This window comes from Ranitomeya imitator, chromosome 5 (genome assembly GCF_032444005.1).
Source record: "Ranitomeya imitator isolate aRanImi1 chromosome 5, aRanImi1.pri, whole genome shotgun sequence".
In the NCBI taxonomy this organism is placed as follows: domain Eukaryota; kingdom Metazoa; phylum Chordata; class Amphibia; order Anura; family Dendrobatidae; genus Ranitomeya; species Ranitomeya imitator.
The window spans coordinates 173390105-173408663 of NC_091286.1; the positions used below are offsets into that span (position 1 = coordinate 173390105).

An 18559-nucleotide genomic window follows, 5' to 3' on the forward strand; every position below is an offset into this window, starting at 1 on the left:
CAAGGCACCAAGAGAGATGATTCTATTCCTTTATACATCCAAAATTCATCATAAAAGCAAAGTTTTGGCCAACAAGCTGCCTTTTTTAAGCATAAACAAAATGGCAGCTGAAGCTGACATGCCTGCAGTACACAGAGTCATTTTATATCTGGGAACCATTGGGCCAATCCTTCCAACTCCTCCTGCAGATTCCTCCAATTTTACCATGGACACTGTATACAATTGAAAGAAATAGCATTTAAAACATAATACAATGTAAAAACAACACTTACATAAAATCACACAGCGAAGTAATAAGTGTATCAGTGATGTGCATCACCTTGTCATCTGGATACTATATTCATGATCATGTTGCTGTAATTTATTGGTCCAATAATTTAAAAAAAAGTAAAAATACCCTTATTGTGGAAACACCAATCAGGGAATATTTCTTGAACTTGTATGTAACTGCCCATGTCAGTGCATCAGGCATTGATGCATCCAACTTGGGGTTGATTGCTCTTCCTACACCGGCTGTATGCATGCCTGGTGCGGATATCATGTGATCGCATGTGGGCTAGTGACCATCCATTCCTGTGGTCACCACATTTCAGCATAGAGAGCGCTATCCTCTTCTTAGATAAAGCCGCACAGTACCGCCACATAGTCACTGTATATTACCCTTTATCTAATTATGTGTTCTTATTCTCTGAGTGTCACAGGTTTACCGCGAAAGAGAGGAGCCAGAAGGCCACAGCGTCGGTTTTCTTCTATTCCTGCACTGATTAGAAGCACTTCACCTTCATATTAAGGTACCGTCACACTAAATGATATCGCTAGCGATCCGTGACGTTGCAGCGTCCTGGCTAGCGATATCGTTCAGTTTGACACACAGCAGCAATCAGAATCCTGCTGTGATGTCGTTGGTCGCTGCAGAAAGTCCAGCACTTTATTTCGTCGCTGGACTTCCTGCTGACATCGCTGAATTGGCGTGTGTGACGCCGATTCAGCGATGTCTTCACTGGTAACCAGGGTAAACATCGAGTTACTAAGCGCAGGGCAGCGCTTAGTAACCCGATGTTTACCCTGGTTACCAGCGTAAAAGTAAAAAAAAAAAAAAACACTACATACTTACCTTCCGCTGTCTGTCCCTCGGCGCTCTGCTTCTCTGCCTTGTGTAAGCACAGCGGCCGGAAAGCAGAGCGGTGACGTCACCGCTGTGCTTTCCGGCCGCTGTGCTTACACAGGGCAGAGAAGCAGAGCGCCGAGGGACAGACAGCGGAAGGTAAGTATGTAGTGTTTTTTTTTTTTTTTACTTTTACGCTGGTAACCAGGGTAAACATCGGGTTACTAAGCGCGGCCCTGCGCTTAGTAACCCGATGTTTACCCTGGTTACCTGCATAGTTGGTCGCTGGAGAGCTGTCTGTGTGACAGCTCTCCAGCGACCAAACAGCGACGCTGCAGCGATCCGGATCATTGTCGGTATCGCTGCAGCGTCGCTTAGTGTGACGGTACCTTTAGTTTCTTTTAGCACTGCAAGCGTTAACTGACTCAGCGGAGAGCTCCTAGAAGCTTCCCTGTGTTTAGGATCTCAGCTGTGCACTGTTAGTCACCCCCATCTACTATATCACCTTGGCCCTGGCTAGCACTCATTGTCAGAGTGGCTTTTGCTGCATGGCAGGAGGTTGTTGTTGGTAGTTATTGGGGAAGGGGGTTGATGGATTTATCTATGACTGTTGCTAGGTTTTGACTGTGTGATAATGCTCTTTCTTCTTCTACTTAGGTTTAACCCCATTCTCCATTGCCTGGTGCATTGCTGTTGTATTTCTGAATATATTTGTACATTTGGTAGTTTTTATTACCCCTGTTTGTATTACCTTGTTAATCTGGTTGGTGTATTATGGTACACTACTACTCCCCTCTTCCCTGGGTGGGGGAAGAATACAGACTGAGGACAGATTCAGGAGCTAAGGCAAGGTATGTGGTCCCAGTGTCTTCATCATCATCAGTAATCTGGGAAACAGGGCAATCTAGGATGCCCCTAACTTTAGGGACAGTGAGGGAGCCTCTGGTGCCAGTGACACCCGACAATAGATTTGTGACATTAGCTTTGACCAAAACCGTTTTTTGATCCAATATGGATCCTATCACTGCTCTGACAGGGCAACTGCAGTAGCTCAGCCTGAAGGTGGCAGCCCAAGATCACTTTGCCTAACAGGTTCGCTGTGAAAGCATGACGTTTGTTGTTTTCAGGGAGGCCTGTAAACTATACTTCAGGTTACGTCCTTGTTCATTTGGAAATGTGGAGCAAAGGGTAGAGATAATAATCACACTCCTTCAGGGTGACCCCCAAGCATGGGCATTCTCTCTACTCCCAGTCTCTGCAGACAGTGGAGGAATTTTCTCTGGCGCTGGGTAATATATACAACGATCTTGACCGCGTCTCCTTTGCTGAGTCCACACTTTGTCAAATTCAGCAGGGAGACCGTTCATTGGAGGAGTTTCAGTGGTGGTCTATTGACACTAACTGGAATGACCCCGCACTCTGTAGCCCATTCTGTGAAGTGCTATCCGTAAGGGTGAAGGATGTCTTAGCCCTGTATGAGTATCAAATACTGGGCACACTCAGGGATTTTTGGTGCAAAAATCTAAATTTAATACATACAGTAACCACTAGTTACAAACATTTCGGTTGTGATAGACCTTTATCAGTGTACTAGGGTTAATTTTTCGATGCTGGTGTGAGTAGAACACAAACAGTAGCCAAAGATCCAAACTAGATATGTGCCGAGTATCATATGTCGCAGTATCCACCACAAGACAAGGAAATGTGTTAGCCCTGTATGAGACTCCAGTTTCTCTTGAGGCGGCCATGTCTCTAGCTATCCGGGTGGATCACCATCTTCACAGAGACATACAGAGACAACCCGATGTGTAGGAGCTCCGGGGCCAAGGGAAACCTGGTCTGAGTCATCTGAGGTACTCATGCAGTTGGGTGGGGCAACTTGTTCTAGTAAGCAGTCTGTTGTTCGCTGCGAATGGGGAGTATGTTTTTACTGTGGTAGAAAGGGCCGTTTTGTGGGCACGTGTCCTGCCCTATCTGATGGTATAGACGGACGCTGGAAAACTAAGGAGCCCAGGTTGCGGAGGTGTTAGCAACTCGTATGTACCAGTCTCCCCTGTGGATAGGACACAATTTTTTCTGCTGGCTGAAATCCATCTGGGAAAAAATAAGGTGGTTATTTCTTCATTTCTGGACAGTGGGGTGGGGTTTAACTTGATTGACGCTATGTTCATCGAGGTTCAGGTCCTCAAACCACATACACTGTCCAGACCTATACTTATAATCACCATTGACTCCGCACCCTTGAGACAGGGTTGTTTTACTCAAGCCATCTGAGGGTTACAGCTACAGGTGGAGGTCATGCACTCAGAACGTATTGACTTTTAGGTGCTATTGGGTCTGCCCTGTCCTGTGATTCTTGGACTTTCTTGGCTCACTGTGCACAACGCTATGGTAGATTGGCAGACTCAGGAGGTGGTAAAGTGACACTGCTTGGACACCTGGCATGCAAGGGTGGATACCCAGTCTGTGCCTAAATGCTTGTCTGACTTTTGGGATGTGTTCTCGGAACAGGGGTGCCGAGAACTTCCTCCTCAGAAGCCAGACGCAAACTGGGGACCCCGGTCACTGACAATTTTGTCTGGCATGCCATGTAGGTGGAAAACATGTTTAATTAACAGCGCCGCCAAGGCCCGTGCAGAAGGTAACCGTGAAAGCAGCACCAAGTGCACCATTTTAGAAAAATGGTCGGTGACTACCCAGATAATAGTGCAGCTACAAGACTTGGGTAAGCCCACCACAAAATCCATCCCGACCATCTCCCAGGGCCTGTCTGCCACCGGCAGGGGATAAAGTAACCCAACAGGCCGATTTTTGGCGCAGGAGACACGCCTGAATATAGTCCCTGGCGTCACACAAAGGACACAAAGGAATTAGAGAGAGCGTCGGCCCGAGTGTTCTTTTCCCCGGAGAGATAATGGAGGGTAAAATGGAACCGGGAGAAGAACAGGGACCATCTGGCCTGGCGAGAGTTTAGCCGCTGGACGGTTTGTAAATACACAAAATTTTTGTGTTTGGTGAATACTTGGAAGGGGTAGCGAGCCCCCTCCAGAAGATGTCTCCACTCCAAGAAGGCCAACTTCATGGCTAGCAGCTCCCTGTCCCTGATGGAATAATTCCTCTCCACCGGTGTGAAGGTCTTGGAGAAGAAGAAGCAAGGATGCTTCCGACCTTGAGCATCCTTCTGGAAGAGGTCTGCTCCAGCTCTGACGAAAGAGGCATCCACCTCCATGATAAATGGTTTATCAACATCGTGGCGATGTAAAATGGGAGCGCCAGCGAAGTGTGACTTGATAGAGAGGAAGGCCTTGGAGACCTCCTCCGAACATAATTTGGGATTAGCTCCCTTCTTGGTGAGGGAAACCAGGGAAGCTACCAAAGTTGAGAAGTGGGGAATGAACTGGCGATAATAGTTGATGAACCCCATAAAGCCCTGCACCGCTTTGAGATAATGGGGTTCCTGCCAGTCCATCACAGCCTGTAGCTTGGCAGGATCCATAGCCAATCCTTGAACACAGATGATATAGCCCAGGAAAGGCAAAGACTACTGCTCAAACACACACTTCTCCAACTTGGCATAGAGGGAGTTTGCCCGTAGGAAGTCGAAGACTTTGCAAACATCTCTCTGGTGGAGTCTATATCTGGAGAATAGATGAGAATATCATCCAGATAGACTACAACCTTTGCCCGCTCTGTGGGAAAACGTGCAGCCAGGAGCTCGAGGTGTATAGCGCACTGATGCTCACGAATCCCCTACATGACTTGCTATCACCAGAGTATTTATCTGGCAGCGGGAGGCGGGATAAGGTCGGAACAGGGGTGGCAGTGGACAAACTTGCTGCAGCCACGCTAGCAGCCTTAACAGCTACTGCGGTAACATCCACAGCTGAGGTTGTACGCTCGAGAGCCACCAACCTGCCCTCCAGCTGCTGGATGTATCGGTGCAGTCGCTGTTCGTCCACCATTACTAGCCAGACCCTGGCACTAGTATAATGTTAGGACTGGCGGAACACACCAAATAATAATATTAGAGAATTTGAGGTGCATTCGCACTCTGGGGTCCACCGTGCAGAGATGACACCTGCTGCTGAGTAATGGCGGATGGACGCTTGCTCACATGTGGGTTAGACCTCACCTAGTGTGAATGGAAGCGAACTCTGTTGCTTCACAGAGTCACCATAAATATGCTGCACCCTGTTAGCAGTCTCAGGGTGCAGCTGAAAGACACTAGTGGGATCCCTATGAATCACCCCCACTAAACTGGTGATTGGACTCGCTCTGACCCTCGGTGACTTTTGAGCCCGCGCCTGAGGATGCCGAGTCAGATGCTGAGTCCAAGCGGGAGTTCCCACCCTACACTGACCGGCTGTCAGGAAAGCGCACTGATTACACACGGTGCCGTACAGGCGGGCACTGCGAATAAACGCTGAAACGTGTGCTAAGTGTGCAGTTAGCACTGTCTGGCGCTAGGTAGCTTCCACCATTTGCGAGCAGTCATCAACAGAAGTAATGAGAATGATTAAGGAGCCTTCATCCATCGACAGACATTCATCTACACACACGTTATCAAGTTTATACCGTGCGGCCATGCAAACCTTTTATAGCTGTAGCTCTCAAGGACCTTCCTAATGGTCCAATAGGAGCTGCTACAGGACCTGACATGTGACCCCCGACCTCCAATGGGAGGTCGTCCGGTGGGCATGCTCGGTATGGGAAAAGCAGGACTTGGTCCCTAAAATGCCTGCTCGCTGCTGATCAGTACTGGCTACAAAGGCAGAGCCTTGAAAGGCAGCAGTAACCAAGCGCACAGTATCAGCTTGAGCCAGACGCCGGGACCGACGTCTCCGCTGAGCAGGCTCCAATGCGGCCGGAGGAGAATGGGAGACCGCAGCGGACATGGTTCGAGATTCCCCCTGTGCAGCGGCGGGAACTCGACTCCTAACACTCGGCTTCGCAAACTACTATCGTCAGTTCATACCTCATTTCTCCTCCCGAATGTCTCCCTTTTCAGCTCTGACCTGCAAGGGGGCCAATCCTAAGGTATGGTCTCACAAGGCAGAGTGCCCCGCCATGTCTTTGAAAGAGGCTTTCTCCTCAGCTTCTGTGCTGCATCATCTAAACAATAACAAACAGTTCTAACTGTAGGTGGATGTTTCCTCTTCTGGGGCTGGAGCCGTTCTTGCCCAAAAGTCTTCCTCTAGCCACATGGTGACCTACGGCTTCTTCTCCAAGATTTTCTCCACTGAGGAACACAATTATTCAATTGGAGATCATGAACTGTTGGTTATAAAAATGGCTTTGGAAGAATGGTGCTTCTTGCTTGAGGGAGTTATGCATCCGGTGGTCATATACACTGACCACAAGAACTTGGCATATCTGCAGTCCACACAGTGACTTAAACCACAACAAGCTGGATGGTCTCTGTTTTTCACCCGCTTCAACATCTTTCTCCTTTTTCGGCCTGCAAATAAAAATGTCAAGGCGGGTGCCCTCTCTATATCAATCTTGTCTTCCTACTAAAAGAAGGAGCCCCAACACATCATCAAGCCCTCCAAGATTATTACTTTTGCTTCATTAGATTTGTTCCAGCTCCCTTCTTGTAAGACTTATATGGCCAAACCAGATAGGTAGCAAGTTCTTCAGTGGGGTCATTTCTCTAAGGTGGCTGGGCTTACTGGTCAGAGAAAAATGGTCCTTCTCATTATTGGTGGCCTACCCTGCGCAAAGATGTTGTGGATTTCATCTCTGCCTGTCCTTCTTGTGCCCAGAACAAGACCCCAAGACAGCTTCCTTCCGGTTGTCTACTTCCCTTGCCTGTACCATCGGCACCCTGGAAGCACATTGCAATGGACTTCATCACCAATTTTCCTCTGTCGGCTGGTTGTGCCATAATCTGGGTGGTTGTAGATCATTTTTCCAAGATGGCTCATTTCATCCAACTCTCTGGTCTCCCATCTGCTCCTGTACTGGCAGAGAAGTTCATTCTACATGTTTTTCGCTTTCATGGTTTTCCACTTCATATAGTCTTGGATAGATGCGTCCAGTTTACTTCCTGCTTCTGGAGGGCCACCTGCAAACTGCTCAATGTCTCCCTGGATTTATCTTCAGACTAGTACCCTCAGTCCAATTTACAGGTGTAGCGAGTCTGTCAAATCTTGATCAACTTCCTGCGGCACTTTGTCAATGCACACAGTGACTGGTTTGAACTCCTGCCATGAGCCTAATTTTTGAATAATAGTCACGTGAGTGAACCTTCTGCTAAAACTCCTTTTTTGTAATGTACAGACAACACTCCAATGATCCGTTTCATATTTCCACTACCTCTGATATACCTGCTGTTAAATCCCTCATCAAAGGTTTTTCACCATTTCCACATTATTGAGGTCCTCTGAGCAGATGAAGAGACATGCGGTCAAGAGACGTTTGCATCCACCTCTTTTCCATCCGGGGGACATGGTCTGGTATATTTCCATTTCAAGGTAACCTCCTATAAATTGGGTCCTCGCTTCATTGGTCCATTTGAAGTTCTAAGACATACAGTCATGGCCAAAAGTATTGACACCCCTGCAATTCTGTCAGATAATACTCAGATTTCTTCCTGAAAATGATTGCAAACACAAATTCTTTGGTATTATTATCTTCATTTAATTTGTCTTAAATGAAAAAACACAAAAGAGAATGAAGCAAAAAGCAAAACATTGATCATTTCACACAAAACTCCAAAAATGGGCCAGGCAAAAGTATTGGCACCCTCAGCCTAATACTTGGTTGCATAACCTTTAGCCAAAATAACTGCGACCAACCGCTTCCGGTAACCATCAATGAGTTTCTTACAATGCTCTGCTGGAATTTTAGACCATTCTTCTTTGGTAAACTGCTCCAGGTCCCTGATATTTGAAGGGTGCCTTCTCCAGACTGCCATTTTTAGATCTCTCCACAGGTGCTCTATGGGATTCAGGTCTGGACTCATTGCTGGCCACCTTAGAAGTCTCCAGTGCTTTCTCTCAAACCATTTTCTAGTGCTTTTTGAAGTGTATTTTGGGTCATTGTCCTGCTGGAAGACCCATGACCTCTGAGGGAGACCCAGCTTTCTCACACTGGGCCCTACTGTTGTGAATTCTGTTGTCGGGCTCCCTCCTGTGGTCATGAATGGTACTTCAACTGGTTCTGTCCATGGACTTCCTCTGGTGGGTGTTTCTGAGTTTCCTTCCACAGGTGACGAGGTTAATTCGTTAGCTGGCTGCTCTATTTAACTCCACTTAGATCTTTGCTCCATGCCACCTGTCAATGTTCCAGTATTGGTCTAGTTCACTCCTGGATCATTCTTGTGACCTGTCTTCCCAGCAGAAGCTAAGTTCCAGCTTGTATTTCTTTGGTTTGCTATTTTTCTGTCCAGCTTGCTATTTTATTTGTTGTCTTGCTTGCTGGAAGCTCTGGGACGCAGAGGGAGCGCCTCCGCACCGTGAGTCGGTGCGGAGGGTCTTTTTTGCACCCTCTGCGTGGTCTTTTTGTAGGTTTTTGTGCTGACCGCAAAGTAACCTTTCCTATCCTCGGTCTGTTCAGTAAGTCGGGCCTCACTTTGCTTAATCTATTTCATCTCTGTGTTTGTATTTTCATCTTTACTCACAGTCATTATATGTGGGGGGCTGCCTTTTCCTTTGGGGAATTTCTCTGAGGCAAGGTAGGCTTTATTTTTCTATCTTCAGGGCTTGCTTAGGGAGCGTTAGGCGCAATCCACTGCTATTTCTAGTGTGTTTGATAGGATTAGGGATTGCGGTCAGCAGAGTTCCCACGTCCCAGAGCTCGTCCTTTATTATCAGTAACTATCAGGTCATTCTGTGTGCTCTTAACCACCAGGTCCATTATTGTCCTGACCACCAGGTCATAACACCCTACATTATGCTGCAAAATTTGTTGGTAGTCTTCAGACTTCATAATGCCATGTACACGGTCAAGCAGTCCAGTGCCAGAGGCAGCAAAGCAACCCCAAAACATCAGGGAACGTCCGCCATGTTTGACTGTAGGGACCGTGTTCTTTTCTTTGAATGCCTCTTTTTCTCTCCTGTAAACTCTATGTTGATGCCTTTGACAAAAACGCTCTACTTTTGTCTCATCTGACCAGAGAACATTCTTCCAAAACGTTTTAGGCTTTTTCAGGTAAGTTTTGGCAAACTCCAGCCTGGCTTTTTTATGTCTCGGGGTAAGAAGTGATGTCTTCCTGGGTCTCGTACCATACAGTCCCTTTTCATTCAGATGCCGACGGATAGTACGGGTTGACACTGTTGTACCCTCGGACTGCAGGGCAGCTTGAACTTGTTTGGATGTTAGTCGAGGTTCTTTATCCAACATCCGCACAATCTTGCGTTGAAATCTCTCGTCAATTTTTCTTTTTCGTCCACATCTAGGGAGGTTAGCCACAGTGCCATGGGCTTTAAACTTCTTGATGACACTGCGCACGGTAGACACAGGAACATCCAGGTCTTTGGAGATGGACTTGCAGCCTTGAGATTGCTCATGCTTCCTCACAATTTGGTTTCTCAAGTCCTCAGATAGTTCTTTGGTTTTCTTTCTTTTCTCCATGCTCAATGTGGTACACACAAGGACACAGGACAGAGGTTGAGTCAACTTTAATCCATGTCAACTGGCTGCAAGTGTGATTTAGTTATTGCCAACACCTGTTAATTGCCACAGGTAAATTACAGGTGCTGTTAATTTCACAAATTAGAGAAGCATCACATGATTTTTCGAACAGTGCCAATACTTTTGTCGACCCCCTTTTTTATGTTTGGTGTGGAATTATATCCAATTTGGCTTTAAGACAATTCTTTTTGTGTTTTTTTCATTTAAGACAAATTAAATGAAGATAATAATACCAAATAATTTGTGTTTGCAATTATTTTCAGGAAGAAAATGAGTATTATCTGACAGAATTGCAGGGGTGTCAATACTTTTGGCCATGACTGTATCAATCCCGTGGCCTACAAACTCAAACTTCCATGCTTCCTTACGAATTCTTTACTATATTCTTACTGCTGATTCTTTACTATATTCATCTATTAACACTCAGCATGGAGAAGAAAAACTAAAATATATGCTGCAGTGGGAGGAAGATTTAGGGTTTACCTTCTCTGTGGAGGACTGGCGGCGATGTTGTGTTACATTATCAAAGGGTAGCCATCAGACTTCTCTTGTAGTAACATCTCTTAAAGTTCTTCACAGAACATATAATGTCCCGACAAAACTCCATACCATTTAGCCAAATATCTCAGATAGATGCTTCAGAGGTGGTAACTCCCCAGGAGACATGAAACATATCTGGTGGAGCTGCCCAGTGGTATCAGATTTGTGGCAAAAGGTGAAACTTATAGTAGAATGTATGTTCGGTTTCTGTTTTTTTTACTGGGGGTGAAGTATCCGGGTTTCTCTAATGGCTTACATAGATTGGTGAGTCTATTATGTATGGCTGTTAAAATCCACATAGCAGCGAAGTGCAGATCTCCTTCACTTTCCATATCTCTAGTTCGAGATAGGATGAATGCAATTTTATTATATGAGCGCATACAAGCCACTAGAGATGATACATGGAACACCTTCTTTCAAATGTGGAATCCTTGACTAGATTTTGACCCTAATTCTCAACTGAATCAGGCTCTCACTCTATCTCCATGATAAGATACAACGTTTCGGCCGGGTTGGCCTTTGTCAAGTACTTGACAAAGGCCAACCCGGCCGAAACGTTGTATCTCTTTGTATGGCTGAATAAAGACCTCTTTGGACACGACTTCACCTGGTATGGACGCTGCTCTTTTTTCTTTTTATGCTATTATGGGTCTGATTGGATCCTCGGACTCTTGAGCGTGCATCCTTTTTCTGAGTGCTGGTGGTGAACTTTCTCTAGTTCTATCTCCATGATAGTCCATGACATTGAGACTTTCAGGTAGAGGAACGCCTGAGCAATAAGGAAAGCTGGACTCTGTGCCTCTAATGAATCTGACTGGTTCGCGATATATGAATAAGTCTTATTTTTCATGTTATTTATTTTATGTTAATCCTTATGCTTGACTTATTACAAACAATTTATTAAGTTATTCTTGCGGACGTGGATGAATAATTTTATGTTATCTATGTTAAAACTATGATAAACTCTGGATTTCCTACCTATTTTCCTTCAGTGTTATTGATCCCTTGTTATTGTCCTGTCTCCCCATGTGTAGGTCTGTTATTATGTGCTCATTTTTCCTTTATGTAAAAATTTTTTATCTCCCCTGCGAGGGAGATCATTTCTGAACAGTTATACATTGTTTAACACCAAGCACTTAAATAAAATTAATTGAAACTAAAACCTCTCATACTCGTCCGTCTGGGTCTCTCCAACCATTGGCGATTCCCAGTAGACCTCGGACTAATTTATCGGTTGATTTTATCACTGATCTACCAGTGTCAGCAGGTAATACTGTAATTTTGGTGGTGGTGGAAAGTTTCAGTAAAATGTCACATTTTATTGTGCTACCCGCTTTACCTAGCGCCAAGACTTTGGCTCAAATTTTCATAAGTGAAATTGTAAAATTACATGGGATCCCTACCGATATTGTTTCTGACAGGGGGAGGGGTGCAGTTTATTTCCAAATTTTGGAGGATGTCTTGCACTCGTTTGGGGATCCATCTGTCGTTCTCTTCAGCATTTCACCCGCAGTCTAATGGGCAAACTGGACGGATTAACCAAAATCTTGAGACTTATCTTAGGTGTTTTGTGTCCCTGTTTTTCAAGGCATATGAGTTTCATCCTCAGTTCACCTCATTTAATATGAATCATTCTTCTGGAATACCTCGAAGAATGGTTTTTCATCATCAATTACGTCTGTATGGCAAGGTGTTCTTGGCAATTTGAGGAAGATGGTGTCCAAATATAAATGTGTGGCTGATCATAAATGTTTTGTTTATCCGGTACTGTGTGTTCGTGACTTGGTGTTGCTGCCCTCAAAGAACATTAAGTTCTCTCTTTCTGTCCTTAAAATATTGTGACTGTCGTCAATCCCGTAGCATTCCGCATTGCTTTGCCACCCAGCTTTAGGATCCACAATGTGTTTCATCGATCTCTACTCAATAAATATTCTCAAGTACTATGACCACTACTGCCAACTCCTGTTAGTGTGGATGGAAATTTGGAATTTCAGATAGCTAAGATCAACGATCATCGGTTGTTTCAGTATCTGGTACACTAGAAGGGTTAAATTCCTGAAGAGAGGATTTGGGTACCAGCATCTGACATCCATGCAGCCAGCCTGCTCCTGTCTTTTCATGTGGCACACCGTGATAAACCCAGATCGGAGGTTTTGGAGGTCCTTCATAGAAGTGGGTTACTGCCACAGGTTTACCACAACAGAGAGGAGCCAGAAGAACACAGTGTCTGATTTCTCCTACTCCTGTGCTGATCAAAAACCAGGGATTCAAGCTTCAGGAGGCTAATTTGCATATTCCAGGTGCCTTCTGGGAGAAGCGAAGTCTCCCTAAGCTAGAAGATCGTTGGGTACAGCCGGGACCAGCTGCTTCGAAAGCATCACCAAACCAGGGATTCAAGCTTCAGGAGGCTAATTTGCATATTCCAGGTGCCTTCTGGGAGAAGCGAAGTCTCCCTAAGCTAGAAGATCGTTGGGTACAGCCGGGACCAGCTGCTTCGAAAGCATCACCAAACCAGGGATTCAAGCTTCAGGAGGCTAATTTGCATATTCCAGGTGCCTTCTGGGAGAAGCGAAGTCTCCCTAAGCTAGAAGATCGTTGGGTACAGCCGGGACCAGCTGCTTCGAAAGCATCACCAAACCAGGGATTCAAGCTTCAGGAGGCTAATTTGCATATTCCAGGTGCCTTCTGGGAGAAGCGAAGTCTCCCTAAGCTAGAAGATCGTTGGGTACAGCCGGGACCAGCTGCTTCGAAAGCATCACCAAACCGAATTTTTGCCTGTAGGACATTATTGCAAGAGAGCTTGGCTGAGTAGATTACACAAGAAGGAAAACACAGAGGAAGTCAGCAGGATCTAGGAGCAACATGGCAGATGTGACAACCTACATGGTGAGCTGCAGCATGTGCTACATGTTCACAGATCGACCAGAAGAAGAATCCAATTTCACCTGTCAGAAGTGTAGACTAGTGGCCCTTTAAGAAGAAAAGGTGCGGGGTCTGGAAGAAAGAATAGCAACTTTGAAACTCATCAAAGAGAATGAAGACTTTCTAGACAGAACAGAAGCATCTCTACTGGTCACAGAAGGTGCAAAAAGTGTCAGAGAACCTCCAAAAGCAGATGAGTGGAAGCATGTGACCAAAAGAAGCAAGAAGACCATGGAGAAATCACCAACCACACAACTGAAGAACCGATATCAAATCTTTGTAGAGGATGAAGATGGCACACCTAAGAATGAAGCAATACCAGCAAGCAAAAAAGAAAAGGGCACACAGCAACAAGTGACAGCAAAAAGTACAGCCAAGAAGCAACGAAGAGTGGTGGTGGTGGGAGACTCACTACTGAGAGGCACAGAAGCAGCCATCTGCAGACCGGACATAACTGCAAGAGAAGTATGCTGCCTTCCAGGTGCGATGATCAAGGATGTGACCGATAGGATACCAAAGCTCTTCAGCTCCAAGGACGTCCACCCATTTCTTCTGATACATGTTGGCACCAATGACACGGCAAGGAAGGACCTACCGACAATCTGCAAGGACTTTGAAGAGTTGGGGAAGAAAGTAAAGGAACTGGATGCACAGGTAGTTTTTTCTTCTATCCTTCCAGTAGACGGGCATGGCACCAGGAGATGGAACAGGATCCTTGATGCAAACAACTGGCTAAGACGATGGTGCAGACAACAAGGATTTGGATTCCTGGACCACGGTGTGAATTACTGGTATGATGGACTCCTCGCCAGAGACGGACTACACCTCAACAAACCTGGGAAACACACATTCGCCAGAAGACTCGCTACACTCATCAGGAGGGCGTTAAACTAGAAGAAGAGGGGACGGGAAGAAAAACATTAGACTCGAACAAAGACGACCCAGGAAAACATACTCAGAAGGGAGGTAAGAACATTTCTAAAACAATCCACAGTGAGGAGATTGGAACAAAACAAAATCCTCTGAACTGCATGCTCGCAAACGCCAGAAGCCTGACAAACAAGATGGAAGAACTAGAAGCAGAAATATCTACAGGTAACTTTGACATAGTGGGAATAACCGAGACATGGTTAGATGAAAGCTATGACTGGGCAGTTAACTTACAGGGTTACAGTCTGTTTAGAAAGGATCGTAAAAATCGGAGAGGAGGAGGGGTTTGTCTCTATGTAAAGTCTTGTCTAAAGTCCACTTTAAGGGAGGGAATGAGGATGTCGAGTCCATATGGGTTGAAATTCATGGAGGGAAAAATGGTAACAAAATTCTCATTGGGGTCTGTTACAAACCCCCAAATATAACAGAAAGCATGGAAAGTCTACTTCTAAAGCAGATAGATGAAGCTGCAACCCATAATGAGGTCCTGGTTATGGGGGACTTTAACTACCCGGATATTAACTGGGAAACAGAAACCTGTGAAACCCATAAAGGCAACAGGTTTCTGCTAATAACCAAGAAAAATTATCTTTCACAATTGGTGCAGAATCCAACCAGAGGAGCAGCACTTTTAGACCTAATACTATCTAATAGACCTGACAGAATAACAAATCTGCAGGTGGTTGGGCATTTAGGAAATAGCGACCACAATATTGTGCAGTTTCACCTGTCTTTCACTAGGGGGACTTGTCAGGGAGTCACAAAAACATTGAACTTTAGGAAGGCAAAGTTTGAACAGCTTAGAGATGCCCTTAATCTGGTAGACTGGGACAATATCCTCAGAAATGAGAATACAGATAATAAATGGGAAATGTTTAAGAACATCCTAAATAGGCAGTGTAAGCGGTTTATACCTTGTGGGAATAAAAGGACTAGAAATAGGAAAAACCCAATGTGGCTAAACAAAGAAGTAAGACAGGCAATTAACAGTAAAAAGAAAGCATTTGCACTACTAAAGCAGGATGGCACCATTGAAGCTCTAAAAAACTATAGGGAGAAAAATACTTTATCTAAAAAACTAATTAAAGCTGCCAAAAAGGAAACAGAGAAGCACATTGCTAAGGAGAGTAAAACTAATCCCAAACTGTTCTTCAACTATATCAATAGTAAAAGAATAAAAACTGAAAATGTAGGCCCCTTAAAAAATAGTGAGGAAAGAATGGTTGTAGATGACGAGGAAAAAGCTAACATATTAAACACCTTCTTCTCCACGGTATTCACGGTGGAAAATGAAATGCTAGGTGAAATCCCAAGAAACAATGAAAACCCTATATTAAGGGTCACCAATCTAACCCAAGAAGAGGTGCGAAACCGGCTAAATAAGATTAAAATAGATAAATCTCCGGGTCCGGATGGCATACACCCACGAGTACTAAGAGAACTAAGTAATGTAATAGATAAACCATTATTTCTTATTTTTAGTGACTCTATAGCGACAGGGTCTGTTCCGCAGGACTGGCGCATAGCAAATGTGGTGCCAATATTCAAAAAGGGCTCTAAAAGTGAACCTGGAAATTATAGGCCAGTAAGTCTAACCTCTATTGTTGGTAAAATATTTGAAGGGTTTCTGAGGGATGTTATTCTGGATTATCTCAATGAGAATAACTGTTTAACTCCATATCAGCATGGGTTTATGAGAAATCGCTCCTGTCAAACCAATCTAATCAGTTTTTATGAAGAGGTAAGCTATAGGCTGGACCACGGTGAGTCATTGGACGTGGTATATCTCGATTTTTCCAAAGCGTTTGATACCGTGTCGCACAAGAGGTTGGTACACAAAATGAGAATGCTTGGTCTGGGGGAAAATGTGTGTAAATGGGTTAGTAACTGGCTTAGTGATAGAAAGCAGAGGGTGGTTATAAATGGTATAGTCTCTAACTGGGTCGCTGTGACCAGTGGGGTACCGCAGGGGTCAGTATTGGGACCTGTTCTCTTCAACATATTCATTAATGATCTGGTAGAAGGTTTACACAGTAAAATATCGATATTTGCAGATGATACAAAACTATGTAAAGCAGTTAATACAAGAGAAGATAGTATTCTGCTACAGATGGATCTGGATAAGTTGGAAACTTGGGCTGAAAGGTGGCAGATGAGGTTTAACAATGATAAATGTAAGGTTATACACATGGGAAGAGGGAATCAATATCACCATTACACACTGAACGGGAAACCACTGGGTAAATCTGACAGGGAGAAGGACTTGGGGATCCTAGTTAATGATAAACTTACCTGGAGCAGCCAGTGCCAGGCAGCAGCTGCCAAGGCAAACAGGATCATGGGGTGCATTAAAAGAGGTCTGGATACACATGATGAGAGCATTATACTGCCTCTGTACAAATCCCTAGTTAGACCGCACATGGAGTACTGTGTCCAGTTTTGGGCACCGGTGCTCAGGAAGGATATAATGGAACTAGAGAGAGTACAAAGGAGGGCAACAAAATTAATAAAGGGGATGGGAGAACTACAATACCCAGATAGATTAGCGAAATTAGGATTATTTAGTCTAGAAAAAAGACGACTGAGGGGCGATCTAATAACCATGTATAAGTATATAAGGGGACAATACAAATATCTCGCTGAGGATCTGTTTATACCAAGGAAGGTGACGGGCACAAGAGGGCATTCTTTGCGTCTGGAGGAGAGAAGGTTTTTCCACCAACATAGAAGAGGATTCTTTACTGTTAGGGCAGTGAGAATCTGGAATTGCTTGCCTGAGGAGGTGGTGATGGCGAACTCAGTCGAGGGGTTCAAGAGAGGCCTGGATGTCTTCCTGGAGCAGAACAATATTGTATCATACAATTATTAGGTTCTGTAGAAGGACGTAGATCTGGGTATTTATTATAATGGAATATAGGCTGAACTGGATGGACAAATGTCTTTTTTCGGCCTTACTAACTATGTTACTATGTTACTATGTTACTTCACCTTTGTATTAAATGGTACAAGTTTCTTTTAGCAGTGCAAGGATTATTCTGCCCAGTTAAGAGCTCCTGGAAGCATTCTTAAGTTAAGTCTCTCAGCTGTGCACTGGAGGTTGTTGTTGGTGGTTATTGGAGAAGGCAGTTGGTGGATATATTTGTGAATGTTTCTAGGTTTTGAGTGTGTGATAATTCCCTTTATTCTCCTACTTTGGTTTAACCCCATCCTCCATTCCCTGGTTCCTCTGTTGTATGTGTGAGTATATTGATATATTTGGTATTTTTACTAACCCCTGTTCGTATTACCTTGTTAGTCTCGTTGGTGTATTGCGGTACACTACTACTCCCCTCTTCCCTGGGTGGGGAAAGGGTGCAGACTGAGAGTGAATTCAGGAGCTAAGGCAAGGTACGTGGCCCCGGCGTCTTCGCCATCAGAAGCATTTAACGTTAGGGACAGGGTAGGAGCCCCTGGTCCTGGGACACCCGACAACAGAGTCATGACAATGAGACTGTGGCTACTACACATAGACCTGTATACCCATCTCATTTGTGAATTGCTGTGGTGGAAATACCTTTTCACAATAATAAGTGAGTTCCTGAGTGGGGTCAATTAGTTTTTCCTATATCAGATTATTATACCATGAAGAGCTTACAATACCCAGATTGCAAAACAACATAGCAATTTGTCTTCAGACATTCAACAATGCATAGGAGTTATAGGAGTAATCAATTTTTAGAATAAAGAGTGCACAAAAATTGGAATTGCAGCCCCTCTGTCATTTAGGAGTTCTCTAGGTCAGAGGTCCCCAACTCCAGTCCTCAAGGCCCACCAACAGGTCATGTTTTCAGGATTTCCTTAGTCTTGCCCAGGTAATAATTGCATCACCTGTGCAATGCAAAGGAAATCCTGAAAACATGACCTGTTGGTGGGCCTTGAGGACTGGAGTTGGGGACCTCTGCTCTAGGTGATTTGTTGCATTTCACACCAACTCCCTATTATTTACTCAGCTGTTCTTTTATTGTAATGACTATTTACTTTTAGATTGATGTGGACAATGATCTTGTGGGAGACCAATGTGATAACAATGAAGACATTGATGAGGATGGCTACCAGAACAATTTGGATAACTGTCCTTATATACCTAATGCAAACCAAGCAGATCATGATAAGGATGGAAGAGGGGATGCCTGTGATTCAGATGATGACAATGATGGTGTCCCAGATGATCGGGACAACTGTCGTCTAGTCTATAACCCTGACCAAAAGGATTATGATGGTAAGATAATATAGAACAACTTTTTGTCTTAATGTGATAGATATACAGTATAGGTGCATAATGTTTTTATGCAGTATTTCACTATTGGATGAATTATAATTGTATTGATGATTTATGGGTTTTTTTTTGTTTACTAAGAATACAACCAATCATCTGTGAACTTACGA

The 18559-nt window shown here is 44.5% G+C and overlaps 1 protein-coding gene across 2 annotated transcripts in view; it reads left to right on the plus strand.

The window, feature by feature from the left end:
• The window catches only part of THBS2 (thrombospondin 2), an 800800-nt gene that overhangs the window by 586777 nt on the left and 195464 nt on the right, over positions 1-18559 (plus strand). For both annotated transcript variants that reach the window (XM_069769328.1, XM_069769329.1), the window contains exon 17: positions 18158-18392. In XM_069769328.1, coding sequence (XP_069625429.1) covers positions 18158-18392 — 235 coding nt within the window. The remainder of the gene's footprint in view (positions 1-18157; positions 18393-18559) is intronic.